General features: G+C 35.8%; 1 protein-coding gene across 2 annotated transcripts in view; it reads left to right on the forward strand.

Annotated features, from left to right (window-relative positions):
• The window catches only part of LOC123876953 (myosuppressin-like), a 36,234-nt gene extending 23,188 nt beyond the window's left edge, over positions 1 to 13,046 (forward strand). Inside the window, exons 1-3 of one of the 2 annotated variants that reach the window (XM_045923403.1) lie at positions 2,825 to 2,971; positions 11,086 to 11,282; positions 11,867 to 13,046. In XM_045923403.1, coding sequence (XP_045779359.1) covers positions 2,928 to 2,971; positions 11,086 to 11,282; positions 11,867 to 11,955 — 330 coding nt within the window. In that variant the 5' untranslated portion in view covers positions 2,825 to 2,927 and the 3' untranslated portion in view covers positions 11,956 to 13,046. Of the gene's footprint in view, positions 1 to 2,824; positions 2,972 to 11,085; positions 11,283 to 11,866 lie in introns of those variants that run through there. The other variant, XM_045923404.1, reaches the window with a different exon arrangement.
• The last annotated feature ends 10,417 nt before the right edge of the window (positions 13,047 to 23,463 follow it).

The following is a 23,463-nucleotide window of genomic DNA, read 5'->3' on the forward strand; positions in this document are numbered from 1 at the left end:
ATTCATATACCTACTTCTTTATTACTCAAGCGGAGATGAGCGGAAAATGCAGCATTCATCAAAGCTTCATCTGTATTAACTTATTCTTCATCATAATATTAACTTTAAAATCAAACAAAATTAACCCTTTCGATTCAAGCCTTACAGTTCGAAACCCTCCTAGGGTCGAAAAGAAAAAGACATTGAGATACTTCTACTAAATCTGTTTTAAGAGATAGGTCACTGTAATCAAGGGATTAAAGTCTATAATTGATTAATTGTTGTTTGACCAGCTCTTCATATAGTGATGTTGCATTACATTGTGCGTTTAAAGATCATTTGCATGCAAATTCGCACGTACGCATGCATTAGTGATGTTTGGTGTCGATAATTTTATAAAAAAACGATACTAATCTGAACACCCGGTCCAGGTTAGCCGGCTTCAATCTTAGACTGCATCATCACTTACCACCAGGTGAGATTGCAGTTAAGGGCTAACCTGTATCTGAATAAAAAAAATGGCCAAGACTTCACACACTTTTGAGAACATTACGTAGAACTCTCATGCATTCCAGTTTCCATCATCAAGGTATATTTTTAATTGCTCAAAATGCACACAAGTGCGAAAAATTTGAGATGCCTGCCCAAAATCGAATCCCCGACCTCCTGAACAGAAAGTTGACGTCTTAATCACTATTCTATCACGGCTCTTTAAACTATAATGCTATGCAAAACGCCCATTTTTCAATTACGTGCATTGGTGAATAGTCATCTGCGCGGTGGGGACAAGATCATGCTCCTATATTTCACTACTTCTATACAGTTTTTGAACTCTGCAACACCAACCTGTCGATGAAATAATTGTTGATTTGAGTAGATAAAGTTTTGTAAGGTGGCTTTTTATAATTTTCGTACAAAAAGTTGGGAAAGCCCGTTTTTAAAAACAATTATCTATTATATCTATTTAAGTAATATAAACCACAAGCCTGATTATAACAACCCTTGTTTAACGTCTTTAGCTTTACTAAACTGTTGCTTAAAAAGTTAAAAAACCTTTGTAAGTGGCTTACTGTATTTTATTGTAATTATCTTTGTAATACCATCAAGGAATTACAGAAATTAAAAAAGCCATTATGTCGCACCAAGAGCCGCGCTGGCCTTGCGTCCTAAATAAACAAAGTATAATGATTATGTTTCGTTTAATACTTTTTCTAATAACGGAGATGAAAAATAATGATTTCATTTTATCAAAAACAATTTAAGTTATAGTCTGTGGTTTGTATTTTTCTGTCTTATTTTTATTTTTACTATTTTTTTATATTAACTTAGATATATTTAATACAGTGGCGCAAAACTATCATATTTTCTCTTTTGAACATTTTTTTCAATGTTTGCGATATTTTTTTTGATTACTTACCTATTTGACTGAACTGAACTAAAACATTTAAATAATAATAAAAATATGTGAGCTCTGGGTTCCAACTTCTTTATCCTGATGCTTCGAGAAATATCTAAGAAAAGAAGGTGAGGACAAAGGATCTGGTGACAATGAATATCATGAGCACTAAGTAGATATAAATGGCCATTAAGGATTCTAACTGAGAATGTAGAGATATGTGCGGTCGGAGGATTACGAACATGAATTAGGAAACAAAAACCGTACGCTCTAACCTTTTTACGTTAATTTAAGTAAGTCGATATTTTAATTGTCTGAGTAAATTTTAGCTTCACAAAATTGGCGATGGTCAATAAAACTGAATGGTAGAGCTTGCAAGTGATTAAATAATAATGTAGCATAATATTATCTTGCAAGTTAAGAGGGCTCTCTCCGTCACTCGTTTCATACAATCGTAGATCCAATTTCATTTGAATATTAAGCAACCAAAGTCTATGAAATTTTGCAGAAATATTCTAGAAACTAATATCTATATCTGTGGTTTTCCAGATTTCTGTTAAAATACGTTTCAAAGTTACGCGGTCTTAAAAATTTACATACAAATCTTTGAGCCCCTGTAATTTTAAAACTACATATTTTTAGAAAAATCTAAAACACCACAGACACAAATATTAGTTTCTAGAATATGTCTGCAAAATTTCATGGACTTTGGTTGCTTAATATTCAAATGAAATTAGAACTACGATTGTATGAAACGAGTGACGGAGAGAGCCCTGTTAATCATGTTTGCGCGTTCATTTTATTCGTAATAGCGTTCAAAATTAAGTTCCCATGAAAGAACATAACAATTTTAATTATTTTCTTCACGGATAGCCATTTGGTTGTAAAAGAGTTAATAAAAATCTATTACGTAGTGCACTGTGGCTGATTCTATTGTACCTACATAGTCTGTAAACGTGAAAGGTCTAAATACATTATAATATTTTTTCGAATGCTCCCTGTGTAAAAAGAAAACATTAAAAAGTTCGATGAGTTTAGTTAAGGGATAAGGGATTGCGTATAAGAGAATCAACTACAATGTTTTCGTTATTTTCCAATACAAAATCGATTTTCTGATGAGAATCTTTGCAAGATCCATATCTTCGATAACAAAAGTACAGCCCTAAAATACGGGCTCTGACGTCCACGATAAATGGATACGGGTCCCGAAGTCAGCCCGGCGCGTCCCGTTGATGCGCACGCGTCACTCACACGAAATAAAATAGAACAAAACAATCGACACCATTCAATCGATACGTAGATAAAAATAGCGACGGACAACACTATTTTTATATTTAATATTTTATACGGATTTATTTGAATAAACTGTTTTTAAATTAAATTAATTTGTTGGTATTGGAATAATAAATATAATATTTGTTTCTATTAATTTATTTAATATGAATTATTGTTTATGATAATCACAGGAAAAAATAGCAGACTATTTTGGTGGTCGTTAAAATGAAATGTGAATTAGAGGTTTTTCTTGGTATAAAAAGTGTTATATTTTTTCATGTTTGTTTGGAAAAGGACTAAGTTATTCATGACTGTGTTTAGGTAAGAAAGTTTAATTACTTAATTTAGGAATTTTACTATGTTAATTTTGATAAAATGGTAATTTTATAACTTGCTTGTTATAATAAAATGTTAAGCCCTCGGGATAGTTTGCTCTCATTCGAATACCTATAGTTCGCGACAGGTCGACATGGCAATCCGGGTGGGAGCCTACAGCCCCCGCGATAACCCGGTGCGGGATATGGCGGGTGACGTACGGGTGTTTTGTATTCAGATGCAAGTTAGCACTTGACTGCAATCTCACCTGGTGGTAAGTGATGATGCAGTCCAAGAGGGAAGCGGGCTAACCTGGAAGGGCAGTTTTTTACTAATACCCATCCGGGGCGGGCCGTCCCCCCGCCTCATACCCCGATTGCCATCTCGACCTTTCATGTTTCAAAATATTCAGTTTCAAAGTTACAGTCTTTTTACATACAAATCTTTCAACTGCATGGAAGTTAATAATAAGCTTATATTTATATGACCACTCACCATTCACCTATAATATTTTGATATTTATTTCGCCTTCCACCTAATAATGAATCTATTTAGCGTGCAGTGAAATGCGTGAATAATTATTGTAACTTAATGATTGATTTACGATGCTTTTATCATAAATATTGTTTTGTCGTGTGGTTGAATAATTAAGATATAATTTGATATAAATACTACATCTCCCAAGTCACCTATTTTTCTTTCATCATCATCATGATCAACCTATTACCGGCTCACTACTGAGTACCTCTCTGAATGAGAAGGGTTTGGCCAGTCTATTACGCGCTCAACGAGCATTTTCGGTCTTTGAGTGTAAGAGCTCGTTCACACAGGCTGTGTAAGCGTTGCATAAGCGTAGACGTAGCGCGTATGATTGCGTTGTAATGTATGGAACTGTATGAGACATGTTATGTCTACGGATTCACGCGCGTCACTACGTACGTGTCACGTGTACGTGCTGCATATGCGATGGGTGTGAATTGGCCTTTACAGATACACACGTTAAACTTACACCCCCCTCAGTAAAAAGCAATAAGTAATGATGTAATTTGCCTAACCTTGAATACCGGTCATTGCCGTTATTTAAAAATAAAAAATAATCATTGCTCTCAAGCTAATGACTAAGGCAGACCTCGGGCTTACCCGAATGTTCCGGGAAAATGTTAAGAGTACATATTTCAAGATGTATTCACCTGTACCCATTGTGGTCAGGCGAGTTTTTTGAGCGGCCTAATTGGCGATCATCAATGACCAAGCTTTATGTACACTGAGAAAAAACCGGCCAAGTGCGATTCAGACTCGCGCACCGAGGGTTCCGTACTCTCGGGTATTTTTTCCGACATTTTGCACGATAAATCAAAAACTATCATGCATAAAAATAAATAAAAATCTGTGTTTAGAATATACAGCTAAAACCCTTTCATATATTATGATACCCCATTTGGTATAGTTATTTTACTTTGAAAATTGAAACACATTTTAATTTTTTTTAATGATGTAACGACAAATTCACGGTTTTCAGATTTATTCCTTTACTTGTGCTATAAGATCTACCTACCTAGCAAATTTTGTGATTCTAGGTCAACGGGAAGTATTCTACAGGTTTTCTTGACAGACACAACGGATGGACGGACGGATGGACAAACAGACAGACAGCCAACAAAGTGATCCTATAAGGGTTCCGTTTTTCCTTTTGAGGTACGAAACCCTAAAAACCAACAAAAAATACTATTTATGTAACTATTTTGTATTTATAATATTCTAATATGTATTTAAAATGCGAAAGTGTCTGTCTGTCTGTCTGCTAGTTTTTCACGGCCATCTCTTTTAAATGATTACGTCAGTTTACAACGTCGCGGTCGACCCAGGATTTTCCCAAATTCCACACGAGTATAACCGGGTCGGGTAAACTAGTATGCTTACAATAAAATCTTGATGCTTCTAAATTGACTGATGTTATAAGGTTAACAACATAATAGGCATTCTTACTTAGCCTATTATTTTATGGCAGTTATTTGGGCCAATGACATTCTGACTGCGCTCTATTTTACGAAAGCCTAATAATCCATACCAATATTATGTATAATTGCGAAAGTGTGTCTGTCTAGCTGTTTCGCTGTTTCTGTGTCTAATGATATTAGAAACCTCAATATTATTTTTGAAGACCTATCCAATAGATACCCCACACAAAATTTAATGTTTTTTTTTTCTATTTTTGTGTGAAAATCTTAATGCGGTTCACAGAATACATCTACTTACCAAGTTTCAACAGTATAGTATTTCTAGTTTCGGAAAAAAGTGGTTGTGACATACGGACGGACAGACATGACGAATCCATAAAGGTTCCGTTTTTTGCCATTTGGCTACGGAACCCTAAAAATCGGCGTTTTTTAATCTTTTTTTTAAGTACATTTAGAGAAACACAATATATTACATACTTGCACGCATGGTTGCGCATTGCGTTAATGTCTAAAATATATACCTACAGCTACATAACTATAAAAGGAAAAGGTGGCTGACTGATCTATCATCGCACAGCCCAAACTAAGTAGGTACTGGATGGATCTAAAACTACTACCAAACTAAGAAACTACTTGAGAATTACCGTGAACAACTCAAAATTTAAAAAACCTCCGACACAAAAACCTCTATAAGAAAACTAGAGAAGAGCTGATAACTTTCAAACGGCTGAACCGATTTTCTTCGATTATAACTAAGAACACTCTCGATCAAGCCACCTTTTAAACAAAAAAAAAACTAAATTAAAATCGGTTCATTTGTTTAGGAGCTACGATGCCACAAGCATATACACAGATACACACGTCAAACTTATAACACCCCTCTTTTTGGGTCGGGGGTTAAAAAAGGTGTAAGTATATTGTTTAACCTCCAGCTCCTTCCCAGCTCAAGGGCTAAAGAATGCGTGTTATCGCCTTTGTGGGTCGTCTTTATTGAGATTTTTCGTAATCTGAATATTATTGGTTGTACGCGCCGAATGCCGAATATTTGTGCAAATAAACCAAATTTTCTTCGCGTATTCGGTGTCGTATTTTGTGCTTTTATTGCAGATTTCCTTGGGTTTTGTCACAAAAGAAGGTTATTGCCTATAAAATAGTGAAGATAATATTATGATCAAAATAATACAGGCAGAATTTTAACAAGTGTAAATAAAAAATTTATAACATTAACACCCCCGACAAGTGAAGGTTACAGTAACTAGAAAACAGCTGACAACTTCCAAACGACTGAACCGATTTTCTTGGATTATAGCTAAGAACGCTCTCGATCAAGCCACCTTTCAAACAAAAAAAAACTAAATTAAAATCGGTTCATTAGTTTAGGAGCTACGAAGCCACAGATAGATACACAGATACACACGTCAAACTTATAACACCCCTCTTTTTGGGTCGGGGGTTAAAAATACAATGTTTTTGTAGGATATTTCTGTTATATGGACTTCTATGCACCTGGTGCTCGCTCGCGTCCTCACACACGTATTGAACATACTTATTTACATATTTACATAATATATTGCAAAATAAAACGGCATTTCAAAGCACAATGATTTACTTAGGTATCAAGTTTTTATTATCATTTCCTATTTGTTTTCGTTATATATTTTACAGGAAAGTATTAAGTATAATTTTTTCCGACATTTTGAACGATAAATCAAAAACTATTATGCATAAAAATAAATAAAAATCTGTTTTAGAATGTACAGGTAAAGTATAATAACGTAAAATCACTTTCATATGATACTCCACTTGGTATATGTAACTTTATCTTATTTTGAAAATTTAAAAACATTTTTTTTTTAAATGATGTAACCACAAATTTGCGGTTTTCAGATTTATTCCTGTACTTGTGCTAAAAGACCTATCTACCTTTCATGATTCTAGGTCAACGGGAAGAACCCTATAGGTTTATTGACAGACACGACGGACGGACGGACGGACGGACGGACGGACAGACAACAAAGTGATCCTATAAGGGTTCCGTTTTTCCTTTCGAGGTACGGAGCCCAAAGTTTACACGGGATTTTAAAAACCTTAACCAACGCGGATAAAGTCGCGGGCATCACCTGGTATAAAATAATATTTGGTTGTGCCTTACAATTTAAATCAGAGCAGCGAGCTGATTATGGGTGGTTGAACGAGGCGAGGAATTCGGAATGAGCGCAAAAAACTACTGAACCAGTTCCACTCAATACTGGCCAAAAGCTGAATCTTGTTTGACATCCTGATTTTTACATATTCTAAAATTTTCTTTTGCAAAATAATATGACTAAGTTATGATGAATAAGAAAAAAGAAAATTATTTAGATTGAGATTATTTTGTTGTTTTTGTGCCATAGTAGATAGTTATTTTTTAAATTTCAACCATGTTAATTATGACTAATTTTCCCTTTTTCCCCAACTAAGCGTAAAGCTTGTGCTAAGAGTTAGGTACGACAACAGTGCAACGGGTGTGGTTTGAACCGCCGACCTTTTTGAATTCAGTTCGCTCCAAAACCGTTGAGCTATTGATGTTCTATGTTTCTGATCATCACGATATTTTGACGAAAAACGTATAGGTATTGTAGAATGGAGTCCGTGTCATCGATTGGAGAACTCTCTGGTTTCCTCCACCATCACCATAACATCTCTAAGAGGGGCATGATCGAACTTGGGCCCCTGAATAGGAAACCGTCGTCTTAACCACTAGGCCATAAGAACCTAACCGCACACCAGTGTCCAGTGCTGACCGTTAGAATCATCATCATCATCATTATCAACCGATAGACGTCCACAGCTGGACATAGGCTTCTTGTAGGGACTTCCACATAGTACTACGCTCTTGCTACCGGTAGAGTAATCTACCCTAACTCATCCATGTAGGAAAGCGAAGCGCGTAACTCTACTTATCTTTTAGTTCAAAGCATATTTTATTTGGACTACCCACGATCGCCTACGCAGTCTCTACAGTAGACAAGGCTATCATCTGACGGAGTTGGCAAACAAGACGGACCGAAATCCGCGAAATCCGTGAAATCTGCGCATAATCCGTGAAATCCGCGGGTAATCTGTTTGCGAGCTCTGTCCAAAACCGCACATTGTGCGCGGCTTTGTAACATCGCCGCGAATTAATTGGGCTTTAAGTTTGTCGAGTTAAAAGCCTACAACACTGTAGTTTATAAAGCTTATTTTAATTTGTGTTGAACGATGAGTTTATAATAAAGTTTTTTTGTTAATACCGCAACCTAGGCGGTATATTGACAAAAAGCGACAGAATACGAAGTAATAACATTGACATAATATATACCTAACTGTTATTTACATTATTTAGGTTTACTTCTCTGTAATATTATGTGCCTTCTTCTAGGTAGGTAGGTACCTACTAGTTATCTAGCTATATAATATTGTATTATTGTATGTATTATCATCATCATCATCATGATCAACCCATTTCCGCCCCACTACTGAGTACGGGTCTCCTCTCAGAATGAGAAGGGTTTAGGCCATAGTCTGCCACGCTGGCCCAATGCGTATGTATTATATTATATAATATATTAAACGTATCTAGTAGGGACTATAAACTATTTTCGCGAACATTCAACTTTCAAAATATTCCCTCATTCTCAGAAAGCGATCTTGTTAACATATCTGTAACGGGATACAAGTGACATAAGTACAAAGTTACAATCTACAAAGGAAAACTTTTAAAGAACAGTTGTATATTTTTATATCATTCTTTTCTTTCTTCCTTCCAGCCAAATATCAAGTACCTACAGGTACCTACCTATATCTAATAGTTTATACTATACTCGAATGTACCTACTTAGTACGCGACAGGTTGAAATTGAAATCGTCCCCATCCCGGTTGCCATCTTAATTATATTTAGGTAACTAGCTGTGCCCGCGACTTCGTTCGCATGGAATAGCTCTCAGCGCGCTTTATATAGCCACGGACGCTCAGGCGCGAGGCGTGTAGTACGTACTCTGTACGTTAAAAATGTTCGCCGTGATTCTTTAAATTGACATAACTTTTTTATTTATGAACCGATTGACATGAAATAAACACTAAATATTAAGTGAAGCTTACTACAATATATTAGTGAAAACCGTATCTAAATCGAACAAGCCGTTTCTGATATTAGCGTGCACAAACACACAGACAAAAAAAAAATTAATTACAATTTCGGGTTCGGCATCGATATAATAACAACCCTTGCTACTTTTATTTTATATATTTCCATTGTACAGACACCACTTTTCTACAATTTTATTATATGTATAGATGTTAGCACAGGAATCTCTGCAAGTTATAATTATATTTATGTATATTCCATTAGAACATGCAAGACATCGTTTGTCGTACCACAGCCTATCGCAGTTGACCGAATTAACTTTTTTCATTTTAAACAAATTCAGAAATCCATGAGCTCGAATTCTTGTGGTACATAACTACGTAGGTAGGTATTTGTATCACAACAAAACCTCTGAAAACGTAATTCAATAGCAAAAACATGGCCCGCAATATCGAAATACCGGCGGGAACACGAATTTATTGAAGTTTTTGTATTCCTAAACTAAGTAGGAGTCCCGCTTCAATCTGAAATAGTTGAACTGTGCGCCCTTTCAACTAAACTTATGATATTTCATATGATTTTAAGTTTATTATTGCTTTTGTAACTACAATCTGTTCAAATATTTGTCTCTACTAGGTGCCTTTTGTAAATCAAGAGTCGATACAACTTATCTAATAAAAGAATAGCTGGTGAGTGGTGGGGTCATACGAAATTAATGAGTTTTTTGCCATTTCGAAAACAATATTATCCCACCTTCTAAGTTGTACTTACCTATTCTTTTTCCCTTACAACAGCTCGCACTAGGTTCTCCTAGATCTAGTAGAAGTAGATATCTCTCAACTAATGTAGAGTTAAGTGAGTGTTAAGTTAATATGGCGGCAGTCGTGTTTTTAATATTTTTTAATTACAATACTTGCCTTGCCTTTACTGAACACCTTTTCTTATGTGCCTTTTCCTTGCCTTTTGGTATAGAAGTGCAGAGCACCTACCTATAAGTACCTAGGTAGTATGTAGTTTTGATTTTCAGTTAGCTATGATGCACAGAACGTGGCTATGATGGCAAAGAAATCACACTAATATTATAAAGGTGAAAGTTTGTATGTGTGTGTGTGTGTGTGTGTGTTTGTGTGTGTATGTTTGTTACTCCTTCACGCAAAAACTACTGGACGGATTTGGCTGAAATTTGGAATGGAGATAGATAATATCCAGGATTAGCACATAGGCTACTTTTTTCCCGGAAAATCAAAGAGTTCCCACGGGATTTCAAAAAACCCTAAATCCACGCGGACGAAGTCGCGGGCATCATCTAGTCATAATATAAAGTAGTAATGAAAATTAAGGCTCCGCACCCACGCAATCCGTTCAAGCAATAGAACTAACTGATTGATCTTAATTCCTTAGTGACCTAATTGCTATGATTGTGACTCGATAAGTATCGGTTACTACTCACTTCTTGATTTTGTTGACCAATGGTTAGGGAACAGTAGATCTCTTTGGTTTCAGTTATGGCCACTAGCCATGACCGAAACCTGCTATCAGACCAGACAAGAGACCATTTAGAAATTACAAATTTTAAAATTGCCCTTGTCGTAAATCGAACCGAAGAACACAGCATTCACCAGCGTACCAGCGAGGTCCTTCATAAAGTTATAGCTTACTAGACGTCTTGGACTTAGCAACACCAATGGTTCAAAGAAACACCTAAGTCAAGGGCATAACAACAAAAATATTATCATGATGCCAACGTAGCATTTGAATCTTGGGTTGGCAGTTCAACCGACTGTTGCCACCCGCTACAAGAAACATTCGGATACCTAGTGGCCGTGACAAGACTCGCAAACAGTAGGCATTGTTGACTTCTTCCTCACACTAAGGGTAGTTAGTCAGCAATCAGCATCATACCTATGCGTAAACATATCCCCTCCAATTCCAGAGCTCTTTTTACCTGACATCAACTAGGTTAGAAGTTAGAAAATGTTTTTCCAAAGTACCGGGTGCATAGAAGTTAGTAGGAAGCTCATTTTATATATTTGGATTTTCTGTTGTTTGTGTGCAGAAGCGTAGAAGCGTGTCGCGTGGTGCTGTGGCTGGCGGCGGTGTGGTGGTGCGCGAGCGTGGCGCGCGCGGCGCCCGCGCAGCTGTGCACGGCCGCGGCCGAGGACGACCCGCGCGCCGCGCGCTTCTGTCAGGCGCTCAACACCTTCCTAGAGCTGTATGCTGAGGCGGCGGGCGAACAGGTGCCGGAGTACCAAGGTAACTTCTTTTTTGTACGGATAGAGTATACTGCGTAGACCCTACTGGATGCTACAACGTCACCGAGTGGAATGGACAGCGTGCGGCCTTGTCTAGGACTCAAAGAAGTAATTGAAGAGGTCGGGGGGCTTCTTAGGATGAAGTTAGGATGGATGGGTTGGTTGAATTTGATTAGGTCGTATACCCCCGAGGCCGTGGCATGTGTACGCGTTCGGTTGACGTAGAAAACAGGAATCTCGTCTTCACCGGCGAATTCGCTGTAAAGAGATTCAATTTGCATGTTGCCCTACAATAGTGCATTGTCGGCTATGATTTCGCGTCATTCAAAATGAGCCCCTACATCGGCTAAAAATATACCTATCAATCATTAAAGGATAGCATGCCAAAACATGGTTTTTGGCCAATCCCATTGGCTATGCCCCCGATAGCCCCCAAGATCTGCATCCAAAATCTCAAGATTCTAGGTCCAGTGGTTTGAGCTGTACCTACCAAGTAAGGCAAATTATAATGAGAGTTATGTCAGCCAGACAATTAATTTATCTGTATCTATAATATGTATAATTTACATGTGTCCCCGTTTCCAGCGTTAGTCCGGGATTACCCTCAACTCCTGGACTCAGGCATGAAGCGACAAGACGTGGTGCACTCGTTCCTTCGCTTCGGGAGGCGCTGACCGCCGCGCGTCCACAGACCAGCCCGCACTGTAAACCACTGAATGTATTATATCACCTAAGAGCATCTATATAATCCAACACCTTGCGTAAAGACTTTGTCCAAAACATGATATGAAGCTATAAAAACATGGACGTAGCCAGCTATTTGTCGTAGCTTATGTCTTCAATATTTAAATGAGTTGAAGCTTAAAACCAGCGACTTAAAATTACAACTTTGATAGAGAATTAGTATGTAACTTTAAAACAGAATGCGATGTGGTAGAATAAATTGTATTGCACACTATAGTTGATGGCTTCACGCGTTGATATTTGATTTAAGTAGGTACTTATATAACATTATATAGCCTATGTTACTTCTGGAAATTATGAGTTATGAGCCTTCTAAAGGTGAAATAATTATTATTAGATAAAATCGGTTCAATATTCAGAGTTTATCGATAACAAACAAATCTTACCAATCAATAGAATAGCAATTGTTAGGTTTAATTGTAGGTAGTTATTTTATTTCATCTAATTTATTAAGGGATTTACAGTAAATTGATTTATTCCTTTTCGAGTAAAAGTTGTGAAGAATGGTCATGCTTTGTTTGAGATCTGTTAAATTATTTAAATTCTGGGTACAATAAAATTGTGGCCTTTGTAAAAAGTTGATTTGGTTAAATTTTCAAATTGGTTAGAAACTTATTTTATTTAAACCGTATTCAATCTATGCTTATTTTCTAAGATAACTTTGAAGATAAAAACCTGACTTTTTTTTTTAAACAGCGAGACGAAAATATCTTTTGAAAAATATTTTAAGGAATGTCTAGACCCCTTCTGATATAACCCCTGGCTACGTCCCTGTTGAAATTTCTTAGATATAAAAAAATATAGTAGAAAATTAGGAATACTTAGGTAATATCCGAACACTGCGAAAATACACCCCCCTCTCCTTTAGACTATGGACGTACTTATCTAAAGTATTAATAGTTGTAAGGTGTAACTATTATTATTAATAATACTATCTTGTTGTCAACATTTCGCGTTTCGTTGGTATAAGAGCAGAATATTTATTATTGTAATGTTTTAAATAAATACGTATTTGTGACAAGCTGACAGATTTTTACTTACCACTATTTTAGTTTTTTTTCTCTCTCTCGTCTGGCTTTACACTGATTAGCCAATGTCAAGTTTGTAGTTAGGGAAACTATATATGTATAATTAAGGACTTCGTCTGTGCAGGCGCCCGCCGACATGTACGCGGCGCCCCTTTAGAGCGAATAACCACCAGCAGCAGAAAACAAAAATCGGCCACTTCTAACAAAAAACCACTCCAAAAAGGCATAACACGCGCGCCAGCAAACGCCACCACAGACGAAGTCCTAGTTTTATCTATTATATTCAGGGTTCCGTAATTTTTTTAAACATTCAGTTTAAAATTGCATTGAAACTAGGAACTAATATATTTAGAGGCAGGCGTTAAATAAAAATCTTGTAGATATGATATTTCAATTTATTTACAATCAACACATTCACATAAATAATTTTAAATAGAAAAGTAAATACATCGGCAAAATTATACTAAATACATTCCACGCTTTACGATTATAATAAAGAAAAACCCTACTTATAATGTCAAAAACGTGAAGGTATCTACCTACATAAACAGAAAATCTATGTATATGAAACACTTAATCAAGCTTTTTAGGTTTTTGGTTCAAGGTGCGCTGTTCAGTTGAGATTAATATTATGATTGATTTAAGACAATATGATATCATAAATACGGTATAGGCATTAGGTCAGGAAAAAATTTAGCGGAATACCGGGTGTGGAAGTGTCTTATAGAAATGTTAGGAGAGCAACATATATTTTTTTTCAGCGAGCCATCTTTGTACAACATTAAGGTTGAAAACTGTAGAGCGCACTTTGAGTTTGCTTAGACCTAAGTTTCATTAAAACGAGATAGAATTATGCCAGCGGTATAACGCTGTCTCGTTTTAACAGTGTCTTAAGTCTGAGCAGAGTCAAAGTGCGATCTATAGATCTCAGCCTTAGAATTATTGTGAAAATTGCCCATTACATTTATCGCGGCATGGAGCGGATTTCCGCCTTCCGAATATCCGCTAGATTTTTCCCCAAGCCCTTATTACACAGTTTAACAATCATACCGTTAGGCATCTGCAATCAAGACATGCAAATAAGTAATAATAATTTGTTGCATCTCAGCACAAAATCGAACGTCAAAGCACTCTTGACTAAAATGTCTAAAGATGCCCAATATGGCATTGACATTTACATTCGATCAAAAGAATTCGAAAGAAAAGATTCAAAAGAACTTGTAAAAGTCTAATTAAATAAAAAAAAATTGAATTTGAATTTGATCGAAAGTATTTTCCACTGTATGTTTGCTAAACGTTGGCACATGTTTTTTGATGAAATAATAAATAAGGTGATTGTGTCAATTCCAGATATGTTTTCATGAATAAACTAAGTTATGGCTCCAGCACCAAAGTCCAAGAACTTTGAACTCACAGTAAAACTCAAATACATACTTGCTTAGACAATAGACATAATATAAAACTGTAAAACTGTAGGTAAATAAATCTAAATACATATTCAAAAATTATTGTGGCAAGATAGAGCTACTTACTATAAGCTGTCAAATAATCAAAGTGTCCAAAATCCAAATGGTAAATTAACCTCTCTTAAGTTGAAATCTATAGAGCGCACTTTGACTTTGCTTAGACTTAAGTTTCAGTTAAAATGAGACAGACTCATGCCAGCGGTATAGCGCTGTCTCGTTTTAAAAGTGTCTTAAGTCTGAGGAAAGTCAAAGTGCACTCTATAGTTGTCAGCCTTACAGTACTACCACTTTTATAAGTCGCATTGGCAACATTTGTTTGCGCAGAAAAGCGCAACCTAACCGAATGTACAACAATGAAATACAGACCTTATTGCTTGACGTTAAGATTTTAAACCCAAGAACAAATGAGACTCGTGCTATCTCGCTCATGATTCGCGGATACAAAACATGGCGCGTAGACAACGTCCAATACCGGACGGACGCGCGCAATGATTGGCTAAGATATTTTCACGTAATTCAAAAATAAGACTTCTGCGCAGGTACATCGACGCAATAAAAGTGGTAGTACTGTAACTACTTACTGTTAAGATTTAGTCTTTTTTAAATTGTCATGTCTTTATAATTTAATTAATGTCCATGAAAAAACTTCATTGACTAAAAGAAATACATTAATTCTATAAAGAGTTCATTTAATGTACAGTCGTCTATAAAATTGCTTTTGCAACGAGAAGCGAGTGGAATTTATTGGGACAGTTTTGTCGCTGGGCTACGAGCGAGTGTGCGAGCGAGACGGACGAATAATGGCGCATCATACACTAATAAATCGCCTCGCAAACTACGCGAGTGTTTTGACTGTCAAGAGAGCATCGTTAAGAGGAAAACCATCTCGAATGACTTAGACGATTTCACCTTCAAACTAGCAATTTTGACATGTCATGACCCTCTATTGACAATTAATCAAGCAGACATTTCAATCTGCGAAATTTACGCGGACTTTTAGTATTTTGACGTAGGAGGGTAAAAGATCCAGTACATGAACGAATAAGGATTACCCTGACTTTCACCTAAAATTAAGATATATGAGAATTGTTCTATATATAATTTTTATTTTTTGTGTATCTGTACACAGTATATCAAAAAATCAAATAAAATGCGTGGTATTAATTATTATAAATTATTTTATTTAACAAAAGGATAAATTGCCAGTAAATGAACTGGAAATTTCAGTGAATGAACGAACTCTATCTAGTGCATAAACTCTCGATTCCTATTAATAAATTCTTAAGTATATTTTCGGCTTGGAATTTAAAAAAAAATGTCAGATTTTCAGTTTTTGACTTATTGTATATTTTTTTCTACATTTTGCGCGATAAATCAAAAACTCTTTTACATAATAATAATAAATAAAACCTGTTTTAGAATGTATAATAGAGCCCTTTCATATGATATTATCCCCTTTGGTATAGTTATCTTAGTTTGAAAGTCACCTAAATTTTCTGGAAAACAGTCCAAATGACTACAGAGAAAATGAAACTTAACGCCCTTGTTGCATCCAAGTCGCTGGAAGTGCAACATCAGCTACTGAATGTGTTAAGAGTAGTGAGAATAATATACCGTAACACAAGTGTCTGATGTTATCAGATTTGTTCCTTTGAGCCGAGAAGCCACATGTTCTGATGCTTTTTAGACAATCTAAGATCTCTCATTAAGTGATCCAAATAATTTTGATTGAATGGTCTAAGTTGAGATGTAAAAAAGTCACTACATCGTCACTACCTTCTGAAAGTTCTTGAAATGGTAGATTAGAGGTACTGGGTTGGGGCTGAGGTACAGATTTATCACCAGAAGTCAGAATCGTTCAAATTGCAGACTGCAAGTTACAATAGAGCCGCTTGGAACAATTTTTTTGCTGTTTCTTCTGGTAATATTCACAACGCAGAAATAATAATCATCATGGTGTTTAGATGGTTCGCGCCAAATAATAAATTTTTTTTTTAGTAAAAGTAGTTAACTATTCTTATTTGCTCATAAACGCAACGAGGAAATACAGCTTCCACATATAAAAATTGGAGTCCAGGCCTTGCTGTTAGCTGCTAATGGGTTCTCAAAGTAGCCCGAGTATGCTTGTTTTACTGGGCACAAAAGGAAAGAATGAAAGGAGCTTACCCAGTACATCTTAAAAGATCCGTTATAGATACATGCATCCTGCCATGCCTTACCTATGCCAGCCAAACATTGGTCCAGACAAAGAATATAAAAAGAAATAGTAACTTGCTAAAGGGCGATGGCAAGTTGCATAAATTAAGCAAAAAATATTCAAAGTGAGAATTGAAGACATAAGAAAAAAGACAAAGCCTACAGACACCTTGAGACATGCCCTAAAACTGCAATGCAAATGGTCATATTGTATCGATTTTTACAGATGAAAGAAGGACAGGTAGGTAGACCGAAGACGCGTTGGTCTAATGCTATTGTGCAAATCGCGAGAGAAAATTAGCTTGATAGTACCAAAGACAGAGAGAAATGGGGATACCCAAGAGGGATCCATATCCAAGAAAGAAGAATACCAGAATAAATATAAAAAAAATTCAAAAGAAAAATAAAACCGATTTCAAAATCACAAACACTAAAAAGTAAAAAATAATTTAAGTTATTGTGGTTTTTGAAGTCGGTTTTATTTTTCTTTTGAAATTTTTTTATTTCAAAATTTTTAGTGGCCCCACTGTACTATAATAATATGCCATGCCCAGCTAAAACCCTACTGTTTACTAAGCAATTACACTGATCGCGAGCAATTTGCTCTTATCCATTGAGGAGTTCTGTTCTCCATCTCAGAAGATATTCATCAGAACTTCATCAAATTTATATGGGACCACCTGCAAAGTATACCTAGCTTTTCAAAAAAAAATAATTTCCAAATCGGTCCAGGCGTCTTTGAGCAATCGGTGAACATACATTAAAAAAAAATTGAATTTGCTCTTATCCATTGAGGAGTTCTGTTCTCCATCTTCAAAGATATTCATCAGATCTTTACCAAATTTATATGGGACCACTTGCAAAGTATACCCTATCAAACAAAAAAAAATCCAAATCAGTCCAGGCGTCTTTGAGTAATCGGGGAACATACATAAAAAAAAAGATACCGACGAATTCAGAACCTCTTCCTTTTTTTAAAGTCGGTTAAAAATATACTAAGATTTACTAACATGGTGTTATACCACAGAGTAGCAAACAGAGGCAAAGCTTCTAAGAAGCGAGCAAATTTTATAACTATTTTGGTAGGGTTGGCACTGGAGGATACAATTTAATTAACAATAGTTATTTGTTCAACAAGATGGTAAAGTTTGTTTTTGTTGTGATTGCCTAGTTTAAATATCGATCAATAGATCTAAATATCGATTTTGAACGAAATCAGTCAATTTAGAAAGAATTATAAATGGTGCCAACTTTTTTAAATTTTAGTTACAGTTTCCTATTTTGTGATCCCAGGGAGCTCTAAATATCGATTTTGAACGAAATCGGTCAATTAACAAAGAATTTCAAAATGGCGTCGACTTTTTTAAATTTTGGTAACAGTTTCTTATTTTGTGATCCCAGGGAGCTCTAAATATCGATTTTGAACGAAATCGGTCAATTAACAAAGCATTTCAAAATGGCGTCGACTTTTTTAAATTTTGGTAACAGTTTCTTATTTCGTGATCCCAGGGAGCTCTAAATATCGATTTTGAACGAAATCGGTCAATTAACAAAGAATTTCAAAATGGCGTCGACTTTTTTAAATTTTGGTAACAGTTTCTTATTTTGTGATCCCAGGGAGCTCTAAATATCGATTTTGAACGAAATCGGTCAATTAACAAAGAATTTCAAAATGGCGTCGACTTTTTTAAATTTTGGTAACAGTTTCTTTTTTCGTGATCCCAGGGAGCTCTAAATATCGATTTTGAACGAAATCGGTCAATTAACAAAGAATTTCAAAATGGCGTCGACTTTTTAAATTTTGGTAACAGTTTCTTATTTCGTGATCCCAGGGAGCTCTAAATATCGATTTTGAACGAAATCGGTCAATTAACAAAGAATTTCAAAATGGCGTCGACTTTTTTAAATTTTGGTAACAGTTTCTTATTTTGTGATCCCAGGGAGCTCTAAATATCGATTTTGAACGAAATCGGTCAATTAACAAAGAATTTCAAAATGGCGTCGACTTTTTTAAATTTTGGTAACAGTTTCTTATTTCGTGATCCCAGGGAGCTCTAAATATCGATTTTGAACGAAATCGGTCAATTAACAAAGAATTTCAAAATGGCGTCGACTTTTTTAAATTTTGGTAACAGTGTCTTATTTTGTGATCCCAGGGAGCTCTAAATATCGATTTTGAACGAAATCGGTCAATTAACAAAGAATTTCAAAATGGCGTCGACTTTTTTAAATTTTGGTAACAGTTTCTTATTTTGTGATCCCAGGGAGCTCTAAATATCGATTTTGAACGAAATCGGTCAATTAACAAAGAATTTCAAAATGGTGTCGACTTTTTTAAATTTTGGTAACAGTTTCTTATTTTGTGATCCCCAGGGAGCTCTAAATATCGATTTTGAACGAAATCGGTCAATTAACAAAGAATTTCAAAATGGCGTCGACTTTTTAAATTTTGGTAACAGTTTCTTATTTCGTGATCCCAGGGAGCTCTAAATATCGATTTTGAACGAAATCGGTCAATTAACAAAGAATTTCAAAATGGCGTCGACTTTTTTAAATTTTGGTAACAGTTTCTTATTTTGTGATCCCAGGGAGCTCTAAATATCGATTTTGAACGAAATCGGTCAATTAACAAAGAATTTCAAAATGGCGTCGATTTTTTTAAATTTTGGTAACAATTTCCTGTTTTGTGATCCTAGGGATCCTCAGATATTGATTTTGAACAAAATCTATGACAGTTCAAGAAAATAGATTTTAAACACTATTTAAATTATTATCATTAACATTAAATTAAATGAAAACACGACGCGCGACGTGTACTGCAGCCCCTGAACTTGAGCACAGACCGAGCCGGTATAAACCGATTTCTCTCCGTACGCGACGTAGCGCCTGTGCGCTACGCCACGCACACACGCGCCTCAAGCTTGTAGTAGTGTACCTATCGTAGCGCGCTTGTATGAAGCTTTGACTCTGTTCGCTACTCATGTGGTTATACAACGCAATACCACACTCACAAACACTCGTACAAACATACAACACACTCACACACACACATGGACGCACGCACACGCACTTTTGAACGGTTTGAACGGAACACGGTTTTGAAATTGAAATTGAAAAAAGTGTAAGAATTTGTAAGAAAATATTTAAAAAAGGTATATCAGCCGGTTTTTTATTCCAGCTCTTATTACATGTAAAAACGTCCAATCTGTTCATTTACTCGAGCCTTTACCCTAGTACCTAATTATATCGTCCGCCCCATATCAAAACAAAGTAAATGTCATTTTTCCGAAAATCGTTTTATGTCATAAGCCTAACTTTCATAGTATGTCCCGTTGTATTGTAAGGACACCCACATTAAAGTAAAATTAAAAGCTAGTAAGTCGCTTTGACCATTTTAAAACATAGTAAGTCTTTGAACTGGCTAGGTTTTTATAGATTAATGCGCCTTACTAAGTTTTTAAAAGGAATTAGATTAAATAAAATAAATATCACCCATTATCTAAATACCATGTCAAAACAGTAAATACTTAATAATGCATTAAAACTTAAAAGTAAGATAGGAAAAGTCAATGACCTCTACATGTCAACTGTTAAAATATTGTTTGCAAGGGAAATACTTTGCATACTTACATAATGTTTTTAGGGTTCCATATCTCAAAAGGAAACACGGGACCCTTATAGGATCACTTTGTTGTCTGTCTTTCTGTCCGTCTGTCCGTCTGTCGTGTCTGTCAAGAAAACCGATAGGGTATTTCCCGTTAACCTAGAATTATGGGCAGGTAGATAGAATAAATCCGAGAGCAAATTTCGTGATTCTAGATCAACGGGAAGTACTGTATAGGTTTTCTTGAAGGACGGACGGACAAATGGACAGACAGCAAAGTGGTCCTTTAAGAGCTCCGTTTTTCATTTTGAGGTACAGAACCCTAAAAAAGAAAATGATGCACATGTAATGAATAAATGTGTTGGCCAGTCTTCACACTAAAATATTTAAACCCCTTTAATTTAAAAACTGTCATAGCCTAGTGGTTAGAACGTCCGCCTCCTAATCGAAGGTCGGGGGTTCGATCCCGGAATCACGCACTACTAACTTTTCAGTTATGTGCGTTTTAAGCAATTTAATATCACATGCTTTAACGGCGAAGGAAAACATCGTGAGGAAACCTGCATACCTGCAAGTTTTCCATGTTCTCAAAGGTGTGTGAAGTATGCCATTCCGCATTGGACCAGAAAGAACTACGGCCTAAACTTCTTTTGAATTTAAACCACTTACTAGGTTTTGATCTGAGAAAGAAATTTGACATTAATTGACAAAATTGAGAGACCTAAGCTTGTATAAGAACACAGAAGTGTCATAATTCGTGTTCACTTTGCCTAACGTCTCTCAGAGAGCAGAGAGAGATTTAAACTGTTTCTTATAATCACTGGCCATATTTCAAATGCGAAAGTGTGTTTGTTGGTTTAATATTCAATCACGCTGCAACGGAGCAACCAGTCGACGTGGTTTTTTGCATGGATACATTTAAAGACCTTGAGAGTGACATCTCTCTCCGCATCGTATTCTTTATTGCTGAGGGTTGTGACCTCTTTCCATTATTCCTACATCTAATGGTAGGTTTTCTTGGGATAATAATGCAGTGGGTTCAAAGAGCCTACGGAACTCGACTAGAAAAACGAGATTTTGACACTTAGGTTTAACGGTTATGAATTAGTTATTAATATCAGTGATAAAATTGATTAGGGCTGTCAGGTAAAATGACATTTATCTCGGAAAATCAAAGAGTGTCCACGAGATTTTTTTCCAAGTTTGCGCTACTAACTACATATATTATGAAGAGGAAAGGTTTGTTTGTTTGTTATCGATAAACTCTGAAACTACTGAACTACTTGCACTAAAGACATAATCATCAACATCAACCGACAGACGTCCACAGTGAACATAGGTCTTTAATAGGGTCTTCCACATGCTACGGGTTTGCGCCGCCTGAATCTTTGCGCTTGCGCTTGACGACAATCATGCTTTAAAGAAAGCAATGATGAGGTCCAAGTTGGAGCACGCTTACCTAGAAGATGCCTATTCACTCTTGGCTTGCAGGTATCTAAGGTATATATGGCAGGAAACACGGCCGCCGAAATGGCGTTCCAACCTTTAGGCTCTCCCCATTGCCCGCAGCATGAATCTGAGCTTTCTTATGAGACCCATGGTTATATTATGTACATATAATATCTCATAAGAAAGCTCTAACACACAATCCAGCTAAGTAAGTCCAATTTCGAAAAAAGCTAGCTAGCCGACAAATCTAACTCAGGCAGCCTTCGGGAACCTTCGAGATGTCTCTGTCCAAAATTCCTCAATGCTTGAAGAACAGTCTTTGAATAGTGCATATTGTCAGTGATGAAATATGGATCCGAAATATAGGTCTTTTTTTTGTACACAGGAAATGCCTGACGCATACCCCTCCGTCATGTGGGGCTTGCACCAAACTTGCACTACTACGAAATCCATTTCGGAACACGGCACCCGGAACGAGGCGCGCTATCTCCTAACATAGGTATAATACCTATTTAGAACACTTACTATCTGTCATCATAATCTATGACAACCTCCGAGTATTTACCTGGTAAAACCGTAACTTTAGAATAAAATTTAGTATATAAGCAGGCTTCATTTAGAAATGAAAAAATCCCTATTTTATTTTTCAACGATTATAAACACAACTTTCATTCAAAAATAATAAGCTTAAATTCATTTTAAATAATATTTTGCGACGAAATGACGCGCACAGTCCTTCCGCCATGACAGTCCAGTGGACACTGAATTCCATACAGCGCCTGCAAGAAAATAAATAGCACAGGAAGTTTTTTGGTTAGTTTTAGATTATTTAAGAAACGAAAAACATTTAGTATAAAACTAACAGTTAAAATTGATTGCTAAACCTAAACATCTCATTTTCTGGAGGTTGGCTTCAAAGTATCAAGATGTTAAAGAAAACTTTTACAGAACAAGTTGCGAACAGCAATGTTTTCAACTTGGTTTTTTTTTTTATTGGGATAATGTATACTAAATAAAAAGAGGCCCTTATAATCTTCACAAACTGAAGTTTTTAATTGCATGTATTTAATAGCTGTTAATGCTTTAGAAAAATAAACAATTTACTTCAAAGTACAGCATTTTTGCGATTTGTCAAATAGCAATTACCTTAAGCGTGTTTTTCTTTGTTAGCTCTTGTCACTAAGACAAACCTGTGGAACAATCAACTATTCTAGTTTTTAATCCCAGATACCAAAAATGACAACTAGAAATGTCAAACTTAAAAATAATAATACCAGCTTAACAAAAATAGTGTTGCTCTCATGTATTAAAATCGTTAATAATATAATATTTCGTGCAAAATGAGTAACATAAACGTACGAAACTAATTAAGCACATATTATTTGAAAGACTTAGGAGGGGTCTCTCCGTCACTCGTTAGATACAAACGTAGTTCGTCTCTCATTGGAATTCTAAACAATCATACTCAATGGAATTTTGTAGAAACGTTCCGGGAGCTAATATCTGTGGTTTTCCAGATTTCCGTTAAAATATTCGGTTTCAAAGTTACGCGGTTTCAAAAATTCACATACAAATCTTTGAGCCCCTGTAATTTTTTTAGAAAAATCTAAAACACCACAGGCACAGATATTAGTTTCTAGAATATGTCTGCAAAATTTCATGGACTTTGCTTAATATTCAAATAAAATTGGGACT

The sequence above is a fragment of the Maniola jurtina genome, chromosome 22 (genome assembly GCF_905333055.1).
Source record: "Maniola jurtina chromosome 22, ilManJurt1.1, whole genome shotgun sequence".
In the NCBI taxonomy this organism is placed as follows: domain Eukaryota; kingdom Metazoa; phylum Arthropoda; class Insecta; order Lepidoptera; family Nymphalidae; genus Maniola; species Maniola jurtina.